We start from the raw sequence: 20,226 nt of genomic DNA, 5'->3' as shown, positions 1-20,226 counted from the left end.
ATCCTGATGCAATTAGTTATGTGTTTTATGTACGCACACTGTTCATTCTGTATGTATGTCTGTGTGTTTGTGTTTACTTCCTGATAATCCCAAGCTAACTCACATTCCATGCATTCTTCTGGGGCTTTGCACTATATTTAATAAATGGAACTATAATGATCTAATCAAGATTTGTATTATTTCTTTTTTTGCATTTCAATAGATCTTCTTTCAGAGTTTGCCAATTATTTCCACTATGGTTACCACGAATGCATGAAAAATCTGGTCCACTATCTGACCACAGTAGAAAGGATGGAAACTAAAGACACTAAGTACGCTCGAATTGTTGCCTTCCTGCAATCTAAAGCCCACTTGACCACTGAGCCCCTCTTCAGCTCTCTGCAGGAGGCGGATGTGTCCTGTCAGCTGCATTCATCTCCGCCTGACTACGCCAGCCCGTGTGACTCTACCTTCACTACAAGCCCAAGCGGCCCATTCTCATGGCATAGCACAGCTAGGAGCCCCACTCTGAATTATCTCACAGGCCCCGCTGCCATGCCACTGCCATGCACCGCAACCCAGCAGCCACCTCACAGCAGCTTTTTGTCCCCCATGCAGAGTCTGGACAGACACTACGTCAGCCTGCTTGGACATTCCCATCCAAACAGCTTTAGCATGCACGCTGCACAGCACCCCTCAGTGCTGTGATCGCTCCCTTGTCAGTGACATACAAAAGTGCTTCCTTTCTCGGTGGATTCACCAGAGGAGTCTATGCTAAAACTAATTCCATATGCTACGAAAAAAAAGTATAGAATTTGCTGCAGGAAATCCTTAGACCTGATCAGCGGTCTACAGAAAATCAATCTGCTGTGGCTTTCAAGTTTTATCTTACCAAACACCAGCTTAAGCTCAAAAACATCCATTTTCACCAAAACTAATTTGTGCATGAATATATGGACTATGATGTGTGTAAATTATTATATATGTAATTACTATTTGGCAAAGTACTGATCGAAGGCTGTGTAGCTCACATTTTCTGTTAAGGGAAGATATTGATCAAGAGAACCTACAAAAACTCATCGTGTTGTATTTTTAAAAATGTATTATCGTTGGTTCATTTTTTATTTTTTTTTGTGCTTCATACATGTTTTTTATTTTTATTTATTCTGGTATCTTTTTAGATAATACTTTAAATCCAAAGCAGAAACTACTTAGATATACTAGGGTTTATTCACCATGGAATTTCAAGTTCTAAGCCAAATAGCTGAGCTGGAGTTTAAGCAGAGTGAGAAAATGTTTATGTTTCAAGCTTACAATTCCCTTGTCAGTATTTCATATTTCACAGTTTATTAATTCCCTTGGAGTTACTGTAATCCCTGTTTGAAGATGTTAAATCTTGGAATCCCTAAGGGTACTTCACATACCTTCTTACAATCAGTGAGTAAAGGTGTTATGGCACTTAACAAGCTAATAGAACTGTCTACATCACTGACGTTCCCAATCTGACCTGCTACTCAGCATCGGTTCCGCTGGAGTTCATGGCAAGGCAGAAGAACGTCATAGGTTTTTGTAAATATCTAGGAAGATTGTGACATGGGCATTAATTTATTATTATTTTCTTTGAATAACGGCAACTTGAACTTTTTTTTTATCAAATTAGATTTATTTATTTACTGTACAATTTGTAATAAATGTTTATGTTCTTAAAGTGTCTGGAATTTGTCTTGCTTTAATTGCTGTTCCATAACCGTGCAGAGTTTGGCAGTAATCTAATCTGATTTGATGTGAATCATGTTTTGGTTCATTAAGCTATTAGGCAGAACAGTGACTATAAGCATGTACTCAAATTAAATAAGTTCTGTATTCAGATCTACATTGTGCCTTCACATATATGCAAGAGGTGTCCTAATAAAGAAAGATCCAATCTAGGGTTTACAGCTCATATTCCTGCACTTATCACCTAATAACACTGTATGAAGTCTCTTGTGACATCTCTGTGGTTATCAGGGGTTTGTCGAAAGCTGCAGTGGGATTTCTGTTGTAAAGATTGGGCAAGGTAAATGCTGTTGCATTATTGTGTATTAACAAAGCATTTCATGGGAAGAGTATTGTATTGACCCATCGGCTACATAACCAACTAGAGAATCTAAATTCAGTTACTTCCTGGAGACACCTGTAAATGAAAAACCAAATATAAACCCGTGTTTCCAATAAGCTGACCTTCCTTGGTCATATACACGCACCATACAGAACAGTATAAACTGGCAGGTAGGTGGACTGCGCTGGGCCCAGCAAAACCTGATCTAACAGGAAGACTGCCATCTAGCAATAAGATGATAGTAGGTGAAATACACAATAATAACATGGAAAACAAAATTCTAGCAAACTAAAGGAAAACTACAACGGTTTTAAATGTCATGAAGCTGGTGGAGGACACTATTTAAAACATCCGTTGCTACCAGTCATAATTGATAACCACTTAATTTATGCAACACATTACAAGTATTTTAATACCGAGCACAATGTGACTGGACTATTTGTAACTCTCCAGAATTTTACCATACATTCCTTATTAATTGCATTTTCTTCTTCACAAATGAGTTCCCAGGATTACTTGGGATGATGGAGTTGCAGATCCAGTGCCATATAGTCAAAAATAAACATTTGTTCCTCCATATTAAGCTCCCATCACTGATGTCAAGGCATTGGTGAATCATGCAAACATACATGAGGCCGGTGAGATAGCTCAGTGGGCTAGTGCATCACCAGTAGAATCAGTTCAACCCTTGGGTGGCAGGTTCAGTTCCCAGCAGGTCATCCTTCTGAGGTAGATAAAATGAGTATCATTATATTTGGTAGTAGTAACAACCCCTGGGTGTTGGGCCAAGGTAACCAGAGTAATCTGAATGTACCTTTCCTGTTTAAATAGTTTGTTTTTAATATGGTAGAAATAGTCACTAGAGCCCAAGGAGCATGTTTGTGAAATTCTGCCCAAATTTCTAGATGACATGCACAGATGACATGCACATGAGCAAAGCCAAGCATTACATTTCAGACTTTAATTCTGCAGACACACTTGTGTAAACTTGTGCAATTGAGCACTGTTCTAAGCACAGCTTTTTAAACCTCTATGAGTTTTGATCCACAAGGAACAATGAACCAACTCTATGCTTAAAACACCTAAACGCTGAAGCTTTCTCGTCATTGGCCCTTCTGCCTAATATGGGTAGAAAGATTGGTAGCTTGGTCTTTGCCATATGACGTTTTAGTTGCCAACGGGCCATCCAGAAAGCTGTAACAGTAAAGCAAACCTAAAATTTTAAAGCGTTAATCCAAGCACCATGGTCAGTACAATGCTATGCAGTGGTCATGGTTCCTGGAGTCTATCTGTGCAGCACCTCAATTTGAAACTCTGCACTTAAGGAGTTTAACTAATTTGTTGCTGAATGTGTAACTCCACCTCTGGCTGCGTCATTACCCACCAGACTGGCTTATGTCAATTCTGTGCATATTCCTACGCACAGAATTGCATACGTTGTCTGTGACCTTCTCAGCCACCGAATGGCCTGCGGGATTGACTTTCGACTTCAGCAGCTCACAGAAGCCGCATGTCATCACTGGACCACCAGGGACCCAGGTAAAGGGTAAACTTACTTTACTGGTAAATGGGGCCAAAGTACTCCTGGCATCATACTGCAGGCTGTAGTGATTATGATGCTTGGAGAAACCATGTGACTGGACTATCTTTTAGAATGTTGAAAGATTGATCTGACGGCCAATCATGTTATTAGCATTCTCAGAGAAAGCATATTTAAAGAGATAGTAAAAATCATAACTGAAACCATTAATGAGCTCAGCTGTCTATGGGGTCTCGTATCTTCCGTGTATGAATGCATTTAGATAAGATAAAGCAATCTGGCAATTTTGCACTGACCATGCATCTATTAACTGGTCCACACTGCATACCTAGCTAGCCATGGTCGGGCTATCAGAAAGTCATGAGATTACATGGACATTCAGCTACAGGTCATAAGCATGCTGTGCTCCTATTATAATCAATCTGCCTTTCCACAAAAGTCAAGTTGGTGACCAAATGTCACTTTGTAAAGATTTTATTATCAAACTATGATACTCTGCTAATTAATTACAAGCTGATCTGCAGAGATACTGATACCAAGTAAGCAGGATATTCAATGCTCTGCAGAGTCTTTAAGGGCCAGATTGTGATAACAAGAATGAGTGTCATTAAGGGGTTAAAAATGTCAGGTGCAAATAACAAAGTGAAACCGTAATGCCGTAAAATGTACAAGTTTATATTTCCATATTCCCTTTCCTTACAATTTGTGAAATGGGTAAATCTCCAATCGCACTGCATAGTATTAGTAAAATTAAACCCAAAATGCGACCAGTGGTTATTTTTTTTTTAGCCAAGTTGCGATAAAGGCTGTGAATAGGGCAATCCGCTGTTTCTTGGTCTTCACCCTTGAGTAGGCAAGAATAAATATAATCATCCCCATGAAATCAAAGGTTCTACACTGGTCTGAGGAACAAAGATATTTGTCTCCCTTTGCGCAGACTAAAAGTCTTGGGTCTGGATAGGACTCCCTCCTTTCCTTAATACAGAGCTCACTTGTGCTCCCAAGCGTTATTGAACAAACAGATCACCAAGCCGCAGTCACACTGCCACACTCTATTCCAAAGCCACGGGACCCTTAATAGAATGGGCAGTGCAGGTGCCTACATGACAGCTGTCTGCAGTACAAGGAAGATGCACTAATCTCAGCTCTGACCAAATGGAACACGTAAAAGAAAGGCTAGTTAAAGTATGTGTGCATGTAAGACTGCACTTGTTTCCAACTGGTATGGGATTGGATTTCAGACCAAGTTAAAATAATTTAGGGAATTGTTACTTGATAGCGTTATATGGCCTCCTGAACTGGTGACATGTACAGTCTGATTGGAAGAACCAGAAGACCACCTTATTGTAAGTTTCTTACATTTAATTAAACTGAATATGAAACATTCATAAATATAAAAAGCAAGACCACCCAACCCACGCCTGTCAAGACTTACAATACCAATGTGTAAAATTAGAACATTTGAGGCAAATCCAGTGTGACTGTGGTCCTAAATCTCAATGAGAAAAAGAATGCTAACTATGAAACAAGGGTTTTTATACACTAACCAGTGATATGTTATTGATTGACAACCATCTTAAAAATGTATATGACAAAATAGCGGATTTTGAAAATGAATTTTCCAAACTAACTATTCAATATTTAAATAAAGCTAATTGTGGAAGTCTGAGCACACGGCTTCATTTTGAATGTTTGTATTTGTTTTGTATTGCACAGCCAGGTTACAGTGCTGCCACCCACCCCGTGTATTTCCCTTTTAAGGGTTAATAAATATGTAGGGGTTACAAAAAAAACCTTCCCAGTCTCATTAGAGCTGAAAGCAGCAAGGTGAATTGTTAGTACAGGACTTAACTAAGAGGTTCTGCCTTGACGTGGCAGGTGAGCTAACACTTGAATGGACATTGGAGCAAAACTAAAAACCTCCAGTTATTTAAATGTGCATAGAGATTTGTTTTTTATTGCATGCATTGGGACTGTACTATAGTAATTGCTGCTGCCCAGGAGCAGTGAGAGTTTGAGCGCAGAACTTATTTTTGTATGTTTAGAAAAGGCTAATTATGCATTGTAGCCTTGTTTATTTTTTTTTTCTCGTGTTTATACTAAACACTGAATTACAGTTAATTGAATACTGAATTGGAACATTTAGGCAAGATTGAAAATTTTGAGTCAAAGAGAGATGTATTGGAAATAAAGAATAAATACCTTACATCCAAATGGCATGAATGAGGATAGGGATTTTACTTGCTTTAGATAAAGTGTTCAATATCGTTTCATCTATGAACCTATTCCTGTTTGGTTGTTATTTATATTATTATGTTTTTTAGTTTTCACGCAGAAGATGGGTGATATTGGTTTGAAGGATTTGGAGTGGCTATTTGATACAGTCCATTGAGCATTCTACACATATATATTGGAATATCAACAGTCTATTGATATATATATTAGTCATTATTTATGTTATTATTATTATTATTCTTATGATTTATCATTATGATATAGATATAGTATTTAGTTTACATTTTTACACCTAGTATTACAGGGCTTGCCTTCTGCTTGCCCTGTATCTATGAGTTTGACAATGTTTATATTTGTTTATTTTTATTTATTTGTTTTGTCTATGACAATAGATATGAGGATGCCCACATCTATAGACCTTGGGGGAGATAAATTCCCCCCCAGGGCCCAGTGGTCTGGTATCCCATAGCCTTTGTTTTATTATTGATTTTTAATTTTTTATCTTTTACTTTTTTTACATTTTATATTTTTTATTTTTATATATATATGGAGCCCCATATGTACTCTTTTTTCATAATATGCAGTGTTTGTTCATTAGATACATTTATTGTCTATTAGCAATTTGGTTCTGTACAATATATTATGGATTTCTGTATACACTATGTTAAGAATTGTGTTAAGTATATAAGTTATATCATGCATTCTCTATCTATACAACATGCAGAATTAAGTAAAACACCTAACAAAGACAAACAGTAACAACGTCTTACTGCGCTTAGAATGGACAAATTTAACGTAATAGAATAAACAGTCACGAGCCGAGGTCAAGAATACAGAAAAACACAAAGCCAAAGGGTCAGGGATACCAGAAATACGGGAATTCAAGCCAAGCCAAGATCAAAAACCAATAAAAAGAATCAGGAACGCGCTCTCAGATAACCAACAGGATGGAAACCACTACAGGGCACTGAACAACTGCAGGTTTGGGTTTAAATAACCCAGTAAACCCTGCTAATGGCTGATTTGGGTCCCATGACCCCAGAAAGTGCATACACGGCGAAAACGTGATGCCGCATGTCCACATCACTAGTGACGTCGGCGTGTGGCATTATTATATAGCGCCTCCTTGCAACGGCAGGCGTCCTTCCTAACGCTGAACCCGGCCGCTGTATTAAGAACTACATGGAGGGAGAAGCTCAACAACTTATGCTATTTGCCATTTTGTTATAGCTGGGCTCTCATTATTTAAAGGATCACAATAGGGTCAGAAACACAAACATGTATTCCTAACCCTATAGTGTTAAAACCACCATCTAGCCCCACGGGGCCCCTCATGCCTCCATAAATATAGCAAAATCTTACTGTGATAAAAGCCTGAAGATGTAACTCTGCATGCGTTTTGACTCAGCAAGCAAAAACAAGCAGTCTGCTGACATCAGCAGAAGCTGTAGCCTGATCCAATCACAGTGCTTCCCCATAAGATTGGCTGAGACAGACAAAGAGGCAGATCAGGGGCAGAGCCAGCCTCAAACACAGCCCTGGCCAATCAGCATCTCCTCATTGAGATGAATTAAATCAATGAATCTCTATGAGGAAAGTTCAGTGTCTGCATGCAGAGGGAGGAGATACTGAATGTTCGGATGCATTTTAGGCAGCCATGACCCAGGAAGGATCTCTAACAGCCATCTGAGGAGTGGCCAGTGAAGTTATCACTAGGCTGTAATGTAAACACTGCTTTTTCTCTGAAAAGACAGTGTTTACAGCAAAAAGCCTGAAGGTAATGATTCTACTCACCAGAACAAATTCAATAAGCTGTAGTTGTTCTGGTGACTATAGTGTCCCTTTAATTATTTTTTATTTATTTTTACATTTAATAGTATATGCATAGATCATCCTTTTGTTGGAACCGGGGAGTGGGAGTTGTATGGGATGAAGATTAAGTGACACAAGCCAGCCGCTATGCTAATTGGAAACTCTATTTGTCTAACCCAAGTTAACTAATTTCTTTTTGTTTAATTCCAATTTTATTGGTTTATATCAAAGGGATTGGGGTACAGAAAGAGAAGAAGGAGAGGGTTCGTTGAGAGGGGAGGGATCACAGCAGGCATAAAGCAACAGATTTACATGATGGATTGTTACATTGTATAATCAACACATGGTAGTTACATTGAATGTTACAATACTTTTTTGGTTCTTACCTTAACTCCTGTGGAGGAACTATCTTCTCCTAACCTCTCTGAATCCCTCAATGGATTACACCCCTTGGGTTCTGGGTATGTGATGTAAACCGTGTAGTTTATCTCCTTGGGTCCCCCACTGGGATCCAGTTACGGTAACTAATTTTGACCTCATCACTGCCCCATAGTTCCTTACATGGTGACGTCATATGTTACGCACGCCTAGATATGTGCTCACAAGCATGCGTAATGACGTCATGAGTCGTGCGGTCGTCATTATGTCACATATAACCGGAAATTTCGATCGGAAGTCTATGGATGTTCGTTTCCATATGTTTGCCCCCAGCTGATTTCACTTGGGATTATCATTTTTTTTTAATATAAATTCTTTATTTGTGATTTTGGTCGTAGGTTGGTAGGGATGAGGGTTACATAATCAGAAAGGGAGGGTACAAAGTAGGGTAAATACCAGAACAGCTCCAATGGTATCATCTCATAACATACATCTGTACATCAGGATTTTAGGTGAGGTTAAGACAGGCATCGAGGCATGCCAGGGGCACTTTCGAGGACAGCTTCATAATGTTAGCATTGCTGGTTAGCACAGTTGGTATTATTATTTTAAGGTTGGTTTAGGGTATATAAACGAAAAATTAGATCAGTAGATTAGAGATCCCCATGTGGAAGCCTTGAGGGTCGAAACGTTGGAGCTACTGCTTTTCCTGCTCTAGGTCAGTAAATTTGATTTTATGGGTGCATGTATTTAACCTTCAGCACTTTACACTAACTACAAGTGGTTATGGGACAACTGTCTTGGTATACTTACACTTTCTTATTTGCAATGTCTACAAATAAATAGACTTTTTATGTGCAATCTTTGGTGTGCCTTGGGTCTATTTCCTGCTAATGTATATATCTAGTGAGGGAACAGATTTTCCCATAGAGCACCCAATACCACACCTCTCATTACAACCACCCACTCCAGTAGAGCATTTTTTATAACTATATATGCAAGAACTATTGTTTTGGAATAAAGATTGGCAATTTTCAGCCTAAATATTGCAAATACATATCCGTACAGGTTGCATTAAATCCACACATACTGCACAGCCGTTCTCCCGAAGCAGTTCACACACTCCTGATAATGTACCGGTGCTGGTCTACGACTTCTATGGCACATCCCCGTTCTTACATTTATGCTCAACCAGTAACATAAAACATGTTTAAGTGTATTAAATGTTCAATGTGCTATGGGACCCGCATGGGTATGTTTAAAAAAAAAGAAAGGAAAAAAGCTCAATAAAAAGAGATTGACAAAAAAAATAAAAATATTGCAAATACAGCAAAATAGTATTCGTTTTCAAATTGAATACTATTTGGCGCTTAGTTAATAAAAAACAGAATTGTCTGGTGCATGCCTTTCACTTCATCTGGAGCTTCTAATTGTGATGGCAAGATGTAGCACACTACACTATGAAACAGAAACAATCGGGGATATTTACCAAAGCATTGCCAACATTTTTACATCTAATAATTTGTGAATTTGTAGGTGAAACTTATTAAATGAACACTACAGTGTTGATAAATGCAAATTTGTATTTCTAACGTTATAGCGTTCTCTTTATGTAGCTTCAAGACCTCCCTCAATCAAAATAAAAACTATAATAAAGAGTATTAGTCAACATTTTTTCAATCTGTGAAAAGTTGTAAAAAGTTATACATTACTGCTAAATTATAAAATCAAATGTTATTTATGTATGAGAACACAATGGGTTTTACAATATACATATTGCCATAGCCGCTTTCATACAGTATACCACCCTTAATCAAACACAGACAAAATGACTTTTACTCCTATTTATTAAAATACACAGACAGACATGAATAATCAAATCGATGCAGACAGTGTACTCTGCAAATGAAAAAACTGTTCCTTCAACACTTACTTTAATGGGTATGAGTGTATAGGTGGAAAAGAATGAGCATAATATAAAAAACACACTGTGGACAGGAATAAAAGGGATGCTAATACATTTACAACAGATAATTGAAATCTAATCTAAAGTAGAAAATCTTAAAATAGTAATCAATGCAACATATTTATGAAGACATGTTTGTATTGTGACAAAAAAACAAACAAACAAACAGAATGTGACTAACCCTGTCAGTAATTAATTAAACTGTATATTATATATTGCCCCCCCCCCCCCCCAAATTAAAATGTTCATATAAAATTATTTTTGTAATTGAGTTCTCTAAGCACCATTACTATTTCAGATCATAGTAATCTTTTTTTTCTGGAGGGGGAATTAGCCTAGCGCTCTCAGCCTATGTTGGGTTGTGTTAATATTGATAATGTAGAAGGGTAAATTGTCCAATGGTTTGTTAGACAAAGTATATATTGGGAACAGATTAAAATTACAGTGAGCTATAGTAATTAGTGTTTGTTGTTTAGAGTGTCCTTTTAATGCTTAGAAGAACAAAGAATCAGGTATTTTGTTTTTTCTTTAAATAAAATAATAGTGAAAATAGCAATGCAAAAAACAAAGAGCGGGGGTATTTAATCTTTCCTCCATCTGCTTTTGCACAATAATCGTTCCAAGGTTATTTACTAAGTGGGAAGTAAATTCAAAGTAAATTTTAAATTTCATAAAAAGTCAGTCATGTTTGCTATTATGGTCAAAACTGCAATTGCATGGGTCTTGTGTGCCTAGCCCTTCCACTGATTTGTGGACCCACTTTTGGTTGCCAATCTAGGGTTTAATTAGAAGACTGACATGCATGTTAAAGAGTGTTTGCCAGTGGGGTGTGAGAAGCAGACTGTTTGTCATCTTTGCATGCGTGCTCTAAAAAGGATTTGTAGTTGATGCGGCCATCCATGTTCTGATCATACTTGGACATGATGTGATACACCTCGTCTTCATCAAGCACAAAGTTGCACAGCTTTAGGACGGATCTAAACTCCGGCAGAGACAGGTAGCCACTGCTATCCATGTCCAACTTTTTAAAGGCTCTGCGAAGTGTCTTCCACTCTCCCTGCAGCTGCACAATGGGAGAAATTAAGGAAATGTTTAATAATCAGGAGCCCTCTCCCCAGAGCGTTTGGTCAGCTGATGTGTATAGTACAGTAAGGGCCATACTAAGGTTCTCAAATTCTATGGGCAAAGCAAGATTAATGCACACACCTAATTTTTTATCACCTGAGATTATACGGTTAATAATATTGTTTAATCGGCTGCCCAGCCATGACCTCTGAAATGTCCCTAATAAATGTGAGTAGACATCTGGAAAGCCTTGAATAGTGCAGAACTTTTGCAGAGCCTGCATTTGCACCTAGTGCAAACTGGCAGTGGCGGTGCAATGGTCCACTTTTGCCATGGCACACTGGCTATGATGATATGTCAAAACACATACAAATATATACACAGTTCCTTGCACAAGTATTCCAAAGTTTGTAGTGTCACAACCTTGAATTAAAGGGACTTTAACCGGTTAAAGCATACTGAACACTTTGAAGGTGCATCATATCTTTATTGTCTCACAAACTTACTGGACAAAAAGATAACAGACATTTGTTAGTTAAAAAGCATTCCCTTATGGCTACAATCGCATCTGTAAGTCCTTTGGAGTAAGTCTCTAGCAGCTTAAAACATTTGGATCCTGAGAACGTTTACCATTCTTCTTTGAAAAATTACTCAAGTTCTGAAAGCTTGAATGGTGACCACTGGATATCTGCAGTCCATACAAGTCTTTAGATGAATTCTCAGCTGAATTGAGGTCTGGGTTTTCACTGGGCCATACTAAGACATTCGGGTTCTTGGTTTTATACCACTCCAGTGTAGTGTTTGGCTGTGCATTTAGACTACTTATCATGCTGGGAAATGAACCTCTTAGATGCCTTTCGGATTGAAACAAAGTTTCCTCTGCTCTGTCCATCATGCCCTCAATCCAATTTGATGTTCTCAGGATCATAAGCAATGTTGACTTTCCCCCACATATAGCAATTTGCACCCAAAATTTTAATTATGTTCTTAGTCAAGAGAACCATTTCCACATTTCCTGTTCCTCCTACTTGCCATTTGACAATTTCTAATTGGGATTTGATAGGAATTTTACAGATGTCTTTCTTTCCACTTTGTGTCCATGAAGTCCAGCTTTGAAGAGTGTACGTGTTATAGATGTTCTATAGACGGTTTCTCTGATTTCTAACAAGTATCTCTCCAGCTACTTTAGTATTAAATTTGGCCTTCTGATTGCTTCTCTGACTAACAACGTTTACCTGGTTTTGGTGGATAGCCTCGTCAAAGCTGAATCACAGTAGTATCTTATTTTCCTATTTCTTTTAATGACGATTTAAATGTGGTCTTTATTCAATAAATTAAGGAACTTCTGAATGTTATTGGTTGAAACAGACCTTATACCAAAGCGGGGTGAAAACTTATTTAAGCCACCAATCTCAGTTTTATGTTTAACTGGCTTTTGTGTCAACATTGCATCTTCAAAGTATTAGGTATGTTGTGTAAATTGAATCATAAAAATCCCAATAAAAGACCCATCTTAATTTCAGTGTTCATGATGTGAATACTTATGTAAGGAAGAATATACTTGTATAGATATATAGGTGCCCGTATTTTGGGGTATATAGAAGGCATTTGGGGCACATGTACTTAAAGGTAAACAGGATCTTGTACAGCCATAGCTGTCTTAAAGGGAAACTCCACTGCCAGCAAAACAATCCGTTTTCCTGGCACTGCAGGTTCCCTCTCCCTCCCACCCCCCAATCCCCGGTTACTGAAGGGGTGAAAACCCCTTCAGTCACTTACCTGAGGCAGTGACGATGTCCCTCGTCGCGGTCTCCTCTTCCGCGCCGCTCCTCCCCCTGATTCCGTCGCCCGGTGGGCGAGTCTGATCCCGCCCACCGGCCGGGGAGACCTAATGTGCATGCGCGGCAATGCCGCACATGCGCATTAGCGCTCCCCATAGGAAAGCATTGAAAAAGATTTTCAATGCTTTCCTATGGGGAAATGAGCGACGCTGGAGGTCCTCACACAGCGTAAGGACGTCCAGCGACGCTCTAGCAAAGAAAATCTTTGCTAGAAATCAGGAAGTGACTAGTAGACAGCCACTAGAGGTGGAGTTAACCCTGCAAGGTAATTATTGCAGTTTATAAAAAACTGCAATAATTACACTTGCAGGGTTAAGAGTGGGAGTTGGAACCCAGACCACTCCAATGGGCAGAAGTGGTCTAGGTGCCTTGAGTGTCCCTTTAAGGACTGATAACTTTACACAAGAAAAGTTTATACAGCAGCTGCAATTTTAGGAGCTAACCTGATTTTAACAAATGAAATACATATATATGTGAAGTTCAAAGTGCAAGTCTACATTCTACATACAATACCTTTAAAAGTTAGGAACCAGCCGTAACATTTCTAGAACTGTAGATCATACATGCCTGGTTTCTGGGTTTTGTGACTTATAGGAGTGAAGAGGTTAACCAGGCAGGGCAAGTCACCAGGGAGCCTCTGAATCGGTGATGAGAACTCAGCCTCATTGAGGGTAAGGCAGGCCTTCTCCTCCCAGCACACTGTTTGTTATTTAATGCATGACTAGTCATGCACATAACATAGGCACACACCCAATGCAAATTGGCACAACCTCATATCTTTTTCCTTGCACTTCTCTAGTAATACAAAACCGCTCTAATCTGCCAGGATTGAAAGCCATGGGTTTTCAACTCCAGCAGGTACTTAGCCTTTGTTCTAAAGGTTTTTGGGTGTCCATTTCAATGACTCGTACCTCCATAAATAAATAAATATGCACATGTATAAAGTAGTGTCTGAGAAGCATTTTGTTAGGGGCTAATTATATGTCTGACAGGCGGATAGCACAGCCATTAATGAGTACACTCAGACACAGAAATATACACACGATTCTAATATTATCCCACACGATAGTAAAAATTTAAAAAAAAAAAAAGTTGACAGGTCTATTCATTACACTTGGAATTGTTGGATATTTATAGTGATAATTATTCAGAGTGAATTTCAATTTTTTTTCCAGAGAGTTTCCAGTTTGGCTGTTTTTGCCTGTAATTTGAAATTCTATTTGAATAACCTAGCAATCCATACTGTTTATGTATAGAGAGAATACCTTTGTATTCTTACTTACTTACTTAATATAAAACTAGCAGCACCAAGATGGGCTCTAGTTTCTTGCATTTTAATTTCAACATCTCTATACTATAATTTATGGAAGGGTGAGAAATCCTCGCTAGAGTTTTATGTTAATAACGTCTTTATGAATTTGTTGATTGTACATTTTGCAAAACAAATTAAATACAAGTTTGAAATGTCTGCATATCTGTGCCTTTTCAAACTAATTTGGATGGAGCCATCTTTGGTCTTACATAGCCCTCAATTTAATATTTTTGGCTAAGCTTTTCAAATGATTTAATATATATTTTTTAAATTTATATATATAACATACCAAAAATATATCATAAGTAAAAAATATATATATCAATATATTAAAATAGTTTTCAAAATATTAAATCATTTGAAATGTTTATCCAAAAACAGGAAATCATTTGAAAACCGTATCCAAAAATATTAAATCAACTCCCTAGTCTTAAAGCACTCCCTCGCTCTATATATAACATAGCAGCACACACAGTTCATCAGAAGACTGAAGGGTTGGTCAGATGTGATAAATCCTACCTTCTTTCGCATTCTAGATGTAAGTTTTCCAAGGCTGGAAGGCGCAGATTCTGAAGGGAAAATATCTTCCTGAGAACTCTGCATAACGGCCACCATGTTAGTTTTAGTTTTCCAAAGTTGTCGACGTGTTGCAAATGGTTTAAGGAACTCAATATATGATACCCTAAAAGTAAAAGGGTTTATTATACAGCAGTTTTGACATTTCATGTCATTTATTCTATGGTTGAAAGCATGAACTGACTTAAATGAATGTTGTATTCCCTTGAAAATAATGTATTATTTACCAGAAAGGTATAGTGTCATTAGGCTTGGCCTTAGCAAAATCAACTTGGTTACAGCAATCATGCTGCTTTATCAGCAGATCCCAATAAAGTCAACACAAGTGATATTATTACCAATCATTAATAAAACTATGCTGTATTTGTAATATGAAGTTATATTGTATCTGTATACTATACATGGCCTGCACATCCATCACTTAACAGGTGAGTTTTAACACAGAGGTTCCTGAATTATATAGAGATAGAAACAGACAATGACAAACACAGAGACAGAGCTAAAAGGAAAAAAAAGGGCATAAAGACACTGGCACATGGACAGACGGACGGTCGTCACATGGACAGACTGACGAACCGACATATAGATAGGCAGAAAGAACTTAATTTCATTGCCTGTGAAAATAATCACAGCCAAAGCTCAGAGAAGAGGAAGCAGGAGAGTTAGGACGAGAGGAAACAAGAATAGGACTGAGGAAGAGAGAAACATTGTCCACATACACTCTCTGCGCATCAGTTGGTTTGCACTGTGTGCGGGTTTGGACTGAATATTGTAAGTATCCTTAGTGTATCCAAGCATTTTCCTGCAGATATTGCCCAGTCCTGACCAATCATTGAATACATTAGAGGGGCAGTATTGGATATTACATACATCCCAATATTTTAAAAGAAGACATCAAATGGTAAGTTATTATTTTTTTTTACAGGGATTTAGTTTTCTCGTTACCCCCTCACTAATTTTATGGTGAGGGGGGTAGGTAGGTCTTTATTTAAAAAAATTGGGTGGGGGAGTGAATAGGGGCTTGGGGACCCCTACTCACCTGGGGGGGTATCCTCCCATTTTTATTTAGGGCCCCCACCCGCAGCTCATGGGCGGGGGCCAGGAAGGAGGACAATAGGTCCCCCCCATTTTAATTTAGGGCCCACACCAAAGGGAGGGTTATTTTAATTATTTTTTACAACAGTGAGCAGCCACAGGCTGCTCACTGTTTACTAGACATGCCCCTACTCACGATATAGCGAGTAGGGGCAGATTAATCACAAATACCGAGTAATCTTTACTTAGTATTAGTGAAGTTGGCCTAATACCGTGGGAATTAGGGAGCCATCTACTAAGCAGCTGTAAGATGCAGCCACGAGCGGATCGGAATTTCAATTATTTGAATGAAATTTCGAACCGAGCAAAGTCCCGAATTTCGTCATAACACGAATGGACAAACTGCTCTCATTCTGTTAGGACAAAATTCGGTAGTTTTGCCGGCGTTCAGGAATACGGAAAGGAGGCATCGCGAGAACATGGAGGAAAGGTGAGAATTGTGGGAAAATTTCTCTGACCACAGGAAACGGAGCACACTTTGCTCCTCCACTGGTCATAGATGGTCAGGCGTAGGAAACCTCCATAAGACAAAGTAGTCCCTACTTTGTCTAATGTTTTAAAGAAAACTAGAGCAGACAGGAACAAATGAAGAACAGATCCTGGCAGAGGGAGAGAAGAGGAAGCGATTAAAGAAAGGTAATTTTGGCATGACAGTGCCGCTTTAATATGGCCATGTGTTCCACAGCAGCGATTTCCAGTAAAGATACAATGAAAACCATTCAACAGTCTCTGGAACAGTTTACCCTAATTTTTCCTAAGCCAACCCAGGTAATGGTTACTAGCTGTGCTTCTCCACTAGTGAGAGAAACTATTTTTTTTCCCACAATTAATCCAAGAAATTGTCTCTTATTGCCAATCAAAGGACTTACCAGTTTGAGCCAAAACCTCAAGATCAAATTTTGTTAATACCACATCCTGAAAGCAAATTTCAAATGGCCAAACTAAAATGATAGCTAGGGAAGACAAAATGCATTACCAAGTCTAGTCTGTGTATAGAAAGGAAATGCTCATCAAAATATATTTCAAGCTTTTCATCTTAGTTCTTGACCTTCAGAATTCCTTCAAACTGTGCTTTATGAAGATTCACTTTAAGAAGAAACATTTCACTCACCGGCCATCACCATTATTAAATTTCTTGGTCAACATTTCACGTTCATATTCATTCAGCTGGATACAAAGTTCTAATAATATATCCTGGAATTCTTCTCTGCTCACGTAGCCTGTGTGATAAGGGTCAAGATCTTCAAATTCTCTGTGCAAATCATCCCACAAGTACTCCACCTATGTCGAGGAAAATTGAATCAAAGGAGGTAATAAAGCAAAGCACAAAAGTGAATGCAGAAGAGATGACAATCCCTTTGGTGAGTATAGTGACAGAGTTACACTGGCACTATTCCAGTGTAATTTGTCAAACTGTTTTAGATTGGTTTGACAACTTAGTTGGGTTCCCAAGGTTCCTACACTACATCTGGTCTTCTCCTGTAGGAGAAGCTAGATAGTTCTACCCAAGAATGACCAAACCGCGCCCGTACTTATTGGCCAAGAGCACTCAGCTGACACACTCAGCTAATGAGGGAGACCCTGCATGGCTTTGCTTAGCTTAGTAGAGCTATTTAGATTCTCCTGAAGTCCCCGAATCAAGGTAATAAGACTGTGGATGGAGGTCAAGACCCAAATCTGTTCTAAAACAGTTTGACAAATTACAGGGGGGGTGGTGCTAGAGCACTCCTCTCACTATAATGCTTGGAATGTTTCTTTAATTCCTACAAAGATATGTATGGTACATGTCTAAAATTTATTGATACATCTGCTTGTAACTGTTTGTCTAACTACAATAAAAATATAGAAAATATAACAATACATTTATAATAATAAATAATATATAATACTTTATAATATATATATATATATATAATATTTAATTAAAAAAAATACAGTAATAAATATTAAACATTTCCTAGTTCTCATATTTTCCAGCTATAAATATAAAGTTATTTTATGTAAATGCAGTTACCTTTGCACGAACGTTATCAATGAGTATGTCAGAGTCACAATTCAGCTTATTAGATCGCATTTTAAAATTCCCATCTCCTTTCTTTGGGGGGCTGATTTTTGCATTGGGGTAACAGGCAGATTTGGGTGAATACCCAAAATGCCTCACAAACTGCAAGTAATCCAAGGTTTTGTCCTGGTTTGTGATGAGGGTGTTCCAAATTCTGCGTATTTCTCCTCGAGTGACTGCAGGCTGTATGTCAAACCTTCATGAAGGAATATGTAAATGTGTTACACTAAATGCACATTTTATTAGTTTATTTAAAGGATTTTATTTGCTCATGTTTACAGTTTAAAAGAGACAGGTCATGTCTGAGATTTTCACCAAGGTCTTACTTAGGGTTAAAGAGAACATGATGCAACTACAAAATAATTTAGCCATCACTCACTGATGGCCGACTTACCATTGGAACTAATGAAGGCAATTCTTTCAGTCAATGTACACTGCGTAAATTAAGGGACATTTTGTCCCAAACTAATTTTTGTTCCGAACATGCATAAATAGAGATTTTGTCAAACTGCCTGGAATTAGCTTTTATGATTTAGTTATTTTCTCCTTAAGTTTGAAATTCACTTTGAATATTCTGTGAATTCTCAACAATGGGGGGGCGGAGCCTGACACTGCACTGGAGCGGATGCACATTCCCAGAGCTCCTGCAGAGCCCATCTAAATCCGTAATAATAGGGGTATCTGGCACCTATTTTGACCACAGACCCTGACGTGGATTCTGGGGCAGCCAGCTGACACACTGATGCCGTTCTTTCTTACGCCCAGCTCCAAAACTCTACGCCGAGGCGACAAGGCCTAGCACACGCGGGTGGATGGCAGCAAGTCACAGCAGAGGGACTCTGACCCTGGAACACACCCGACCTGGAAGATTGGCACCCCTGCCTACCAAGTGCAGGTGAGATGGGCACAGGTCTCAAAAAACACTCCCACACATCCCCAAAACCGCTGCAGGCCCCAAGCGCAGTACGGATCTCGTCTTCCTGCCACGCCTCCCCACTGCCCTCAGAGAAAAGGGAACAACCAAACAGCCCACCACTCAGTTCCTGTCACCCCGCACCCCCACGGATAGCAGAGAACAGTGCCCCAGCCTTCAAGAGTGACATAGAGGCCATGTTGAAAGGCCTACAGCAGAATCTTAGGCAAATGTGGGAGGCTGATCTGGTAGTGATAAAAGTGGACGTGCAAACAGTGACAGCGCACACACAAGCAACAGAGAATGAAGTTGAGGGCCAGAAACAGGGGCTACAAGTACTGGGGTAGAAGGTACAACACCTACACTCCACACAAACAGCCCTGTCCAGATAAGTCAACCTACTGGATGACAGGGGAAGACGCAAAAACGTCAAAATCAGAGGGGTGCAGGAATCAGTGCCGCTGTAAAAATTACCACACTTCATCAGGTGCCTTGTGACCGCACTACTCCCAGCAAGACAAGCCAAAACTTTCCTATTCAACAGAGTTTATAGAATTGCTAAATCCCCGCAAACACATAACGCAGCTTCGTGAGACATCATACTGCGGTGCCAATCAATGACAGACAAATTGGGGCTCTTCGTAGCGCTACAAGGAAAGACTCCCTCTGAGTTCGAGGTCTGTCGACTCTCCTTTTTTCAGGACTTGAGCAGGGCCACACTCCTCTGGCGCAAACATATGCAACCACTCACTAAACCACTCCAAGCAGCTGGCATTGCCTACAGGTGGTCGACTCCAGGGACCCTCTGGGTTATCAAACATGGCAAGGTACTGCCAGCACGGGAGCTCTACAACCCTGCTTAGCATAGTGGCTTTAAGTCTCATATAACACCACTAGACCTATGCCCTATGGGTGCAGATAGACCCTTCCACAGTCCTACAGCTCCCACCCACCTAGATGCATACTCGACATAGACACTAAACCACCTCGCGACTAAACATAGCCGTCACCACTATTATAAAATAGCCCAAGGCCCACAGTGCACTACCACTACAGGCATTAGCCACGCAGCTTCAGATGGGTGCCAACACGGGTGCAGGCCAAGATTATGCAAGGGGCTCCTTGAGGGAACGCCACAACACACCATGCGCCTACCATAGCTCAAGTCCTGGTGCCAGAAGGGGCATCTTACTTAGCCTTAAGCTAACAGACTGGGGCTTGACCCCCATAGCCAGAAGTCATAATGGATACCACACGCCTCACCCACCCTATGGCTCCATGATACCTGCACTGACGCACATAGACAGGTGTCTTACACACCCACATTTCTACTAGTTCAGGCCTCGTTACAACA

General features: G+C 39.3%; 2 protein-coding genes across 2 annotated transcripts in view; one reads left to right on the top strand and one right to left on the bottom strand.

Moving 5' to 3' along the window:
- HELT (helt bHLH transcription factor) overlaps positions 1–696 on the top strand; it is a 62,147-nt gene extending 61,451 nt beyond the window's left edge. Inside the window, exon 5 of the mRNA XM_063425800.1 lies at positions 203–696. Within this exon, the coding sequence (XP_063281870.1) occupies positions 203–687 (485 nt within the window). The 3' untranslated portion in view covers positions 688–696. The remainder of the gene's footprint in view (positions 1–202) is intronic.
- A 10,098-nt stretch (positions 697–10,794) lies between these two features.
- LOC134614390 (EF-hand calcium-binding domain-containing protein 6-like) overlaps positions 10,795–20,226 on the bottom strand; it is a 144,228-nt gene continuing 134,796 nt past the window's right edge. Inside the window, exons 16-19 of the mRNA XM_063458122.1 lie at positions 17,912–18,155; positions 17,009–17,178; positions 14,746–14,908; positions 10,795–11,071 (exon numbers count right to left, since the gene is read on the bottom strand). Coding sequence (XP_063314192.1) covers positions 10,814–11,071; positions 14,746–14,908; positions 17,009–17,178; positions 17,912–18,155 — 835 coding nt within the window. The 3' untranslated portion in view covers positions 10,795–10,813. The remainder of the gene's footprint in view (positions 11,072–14,745; positions 14,909–17,008; positions 17,179–17,911; positions 18,156–20,226) is intronic.

Source organism: Pelobates fuscus, chromosome 6 (assembly GCF_036172605.1).
Source record: "Pelobates fuscus isolate aPelFus1 chromosome 6, aPelFus1.pri, whole genome shotgun sequence".
Taxonomy (NCBI): domain Eukaryota; kingdom Metazoa; phylum Chordata; class Amphibia; order Anura; family Pelobatidae; genus Pelobates; species Pelobates fuscus.
The sequence above is the reverse complement of the archived record's forward strand: the minus strand, read 5'-3'. Positions and strand labels throughout refer to the sequence as shown.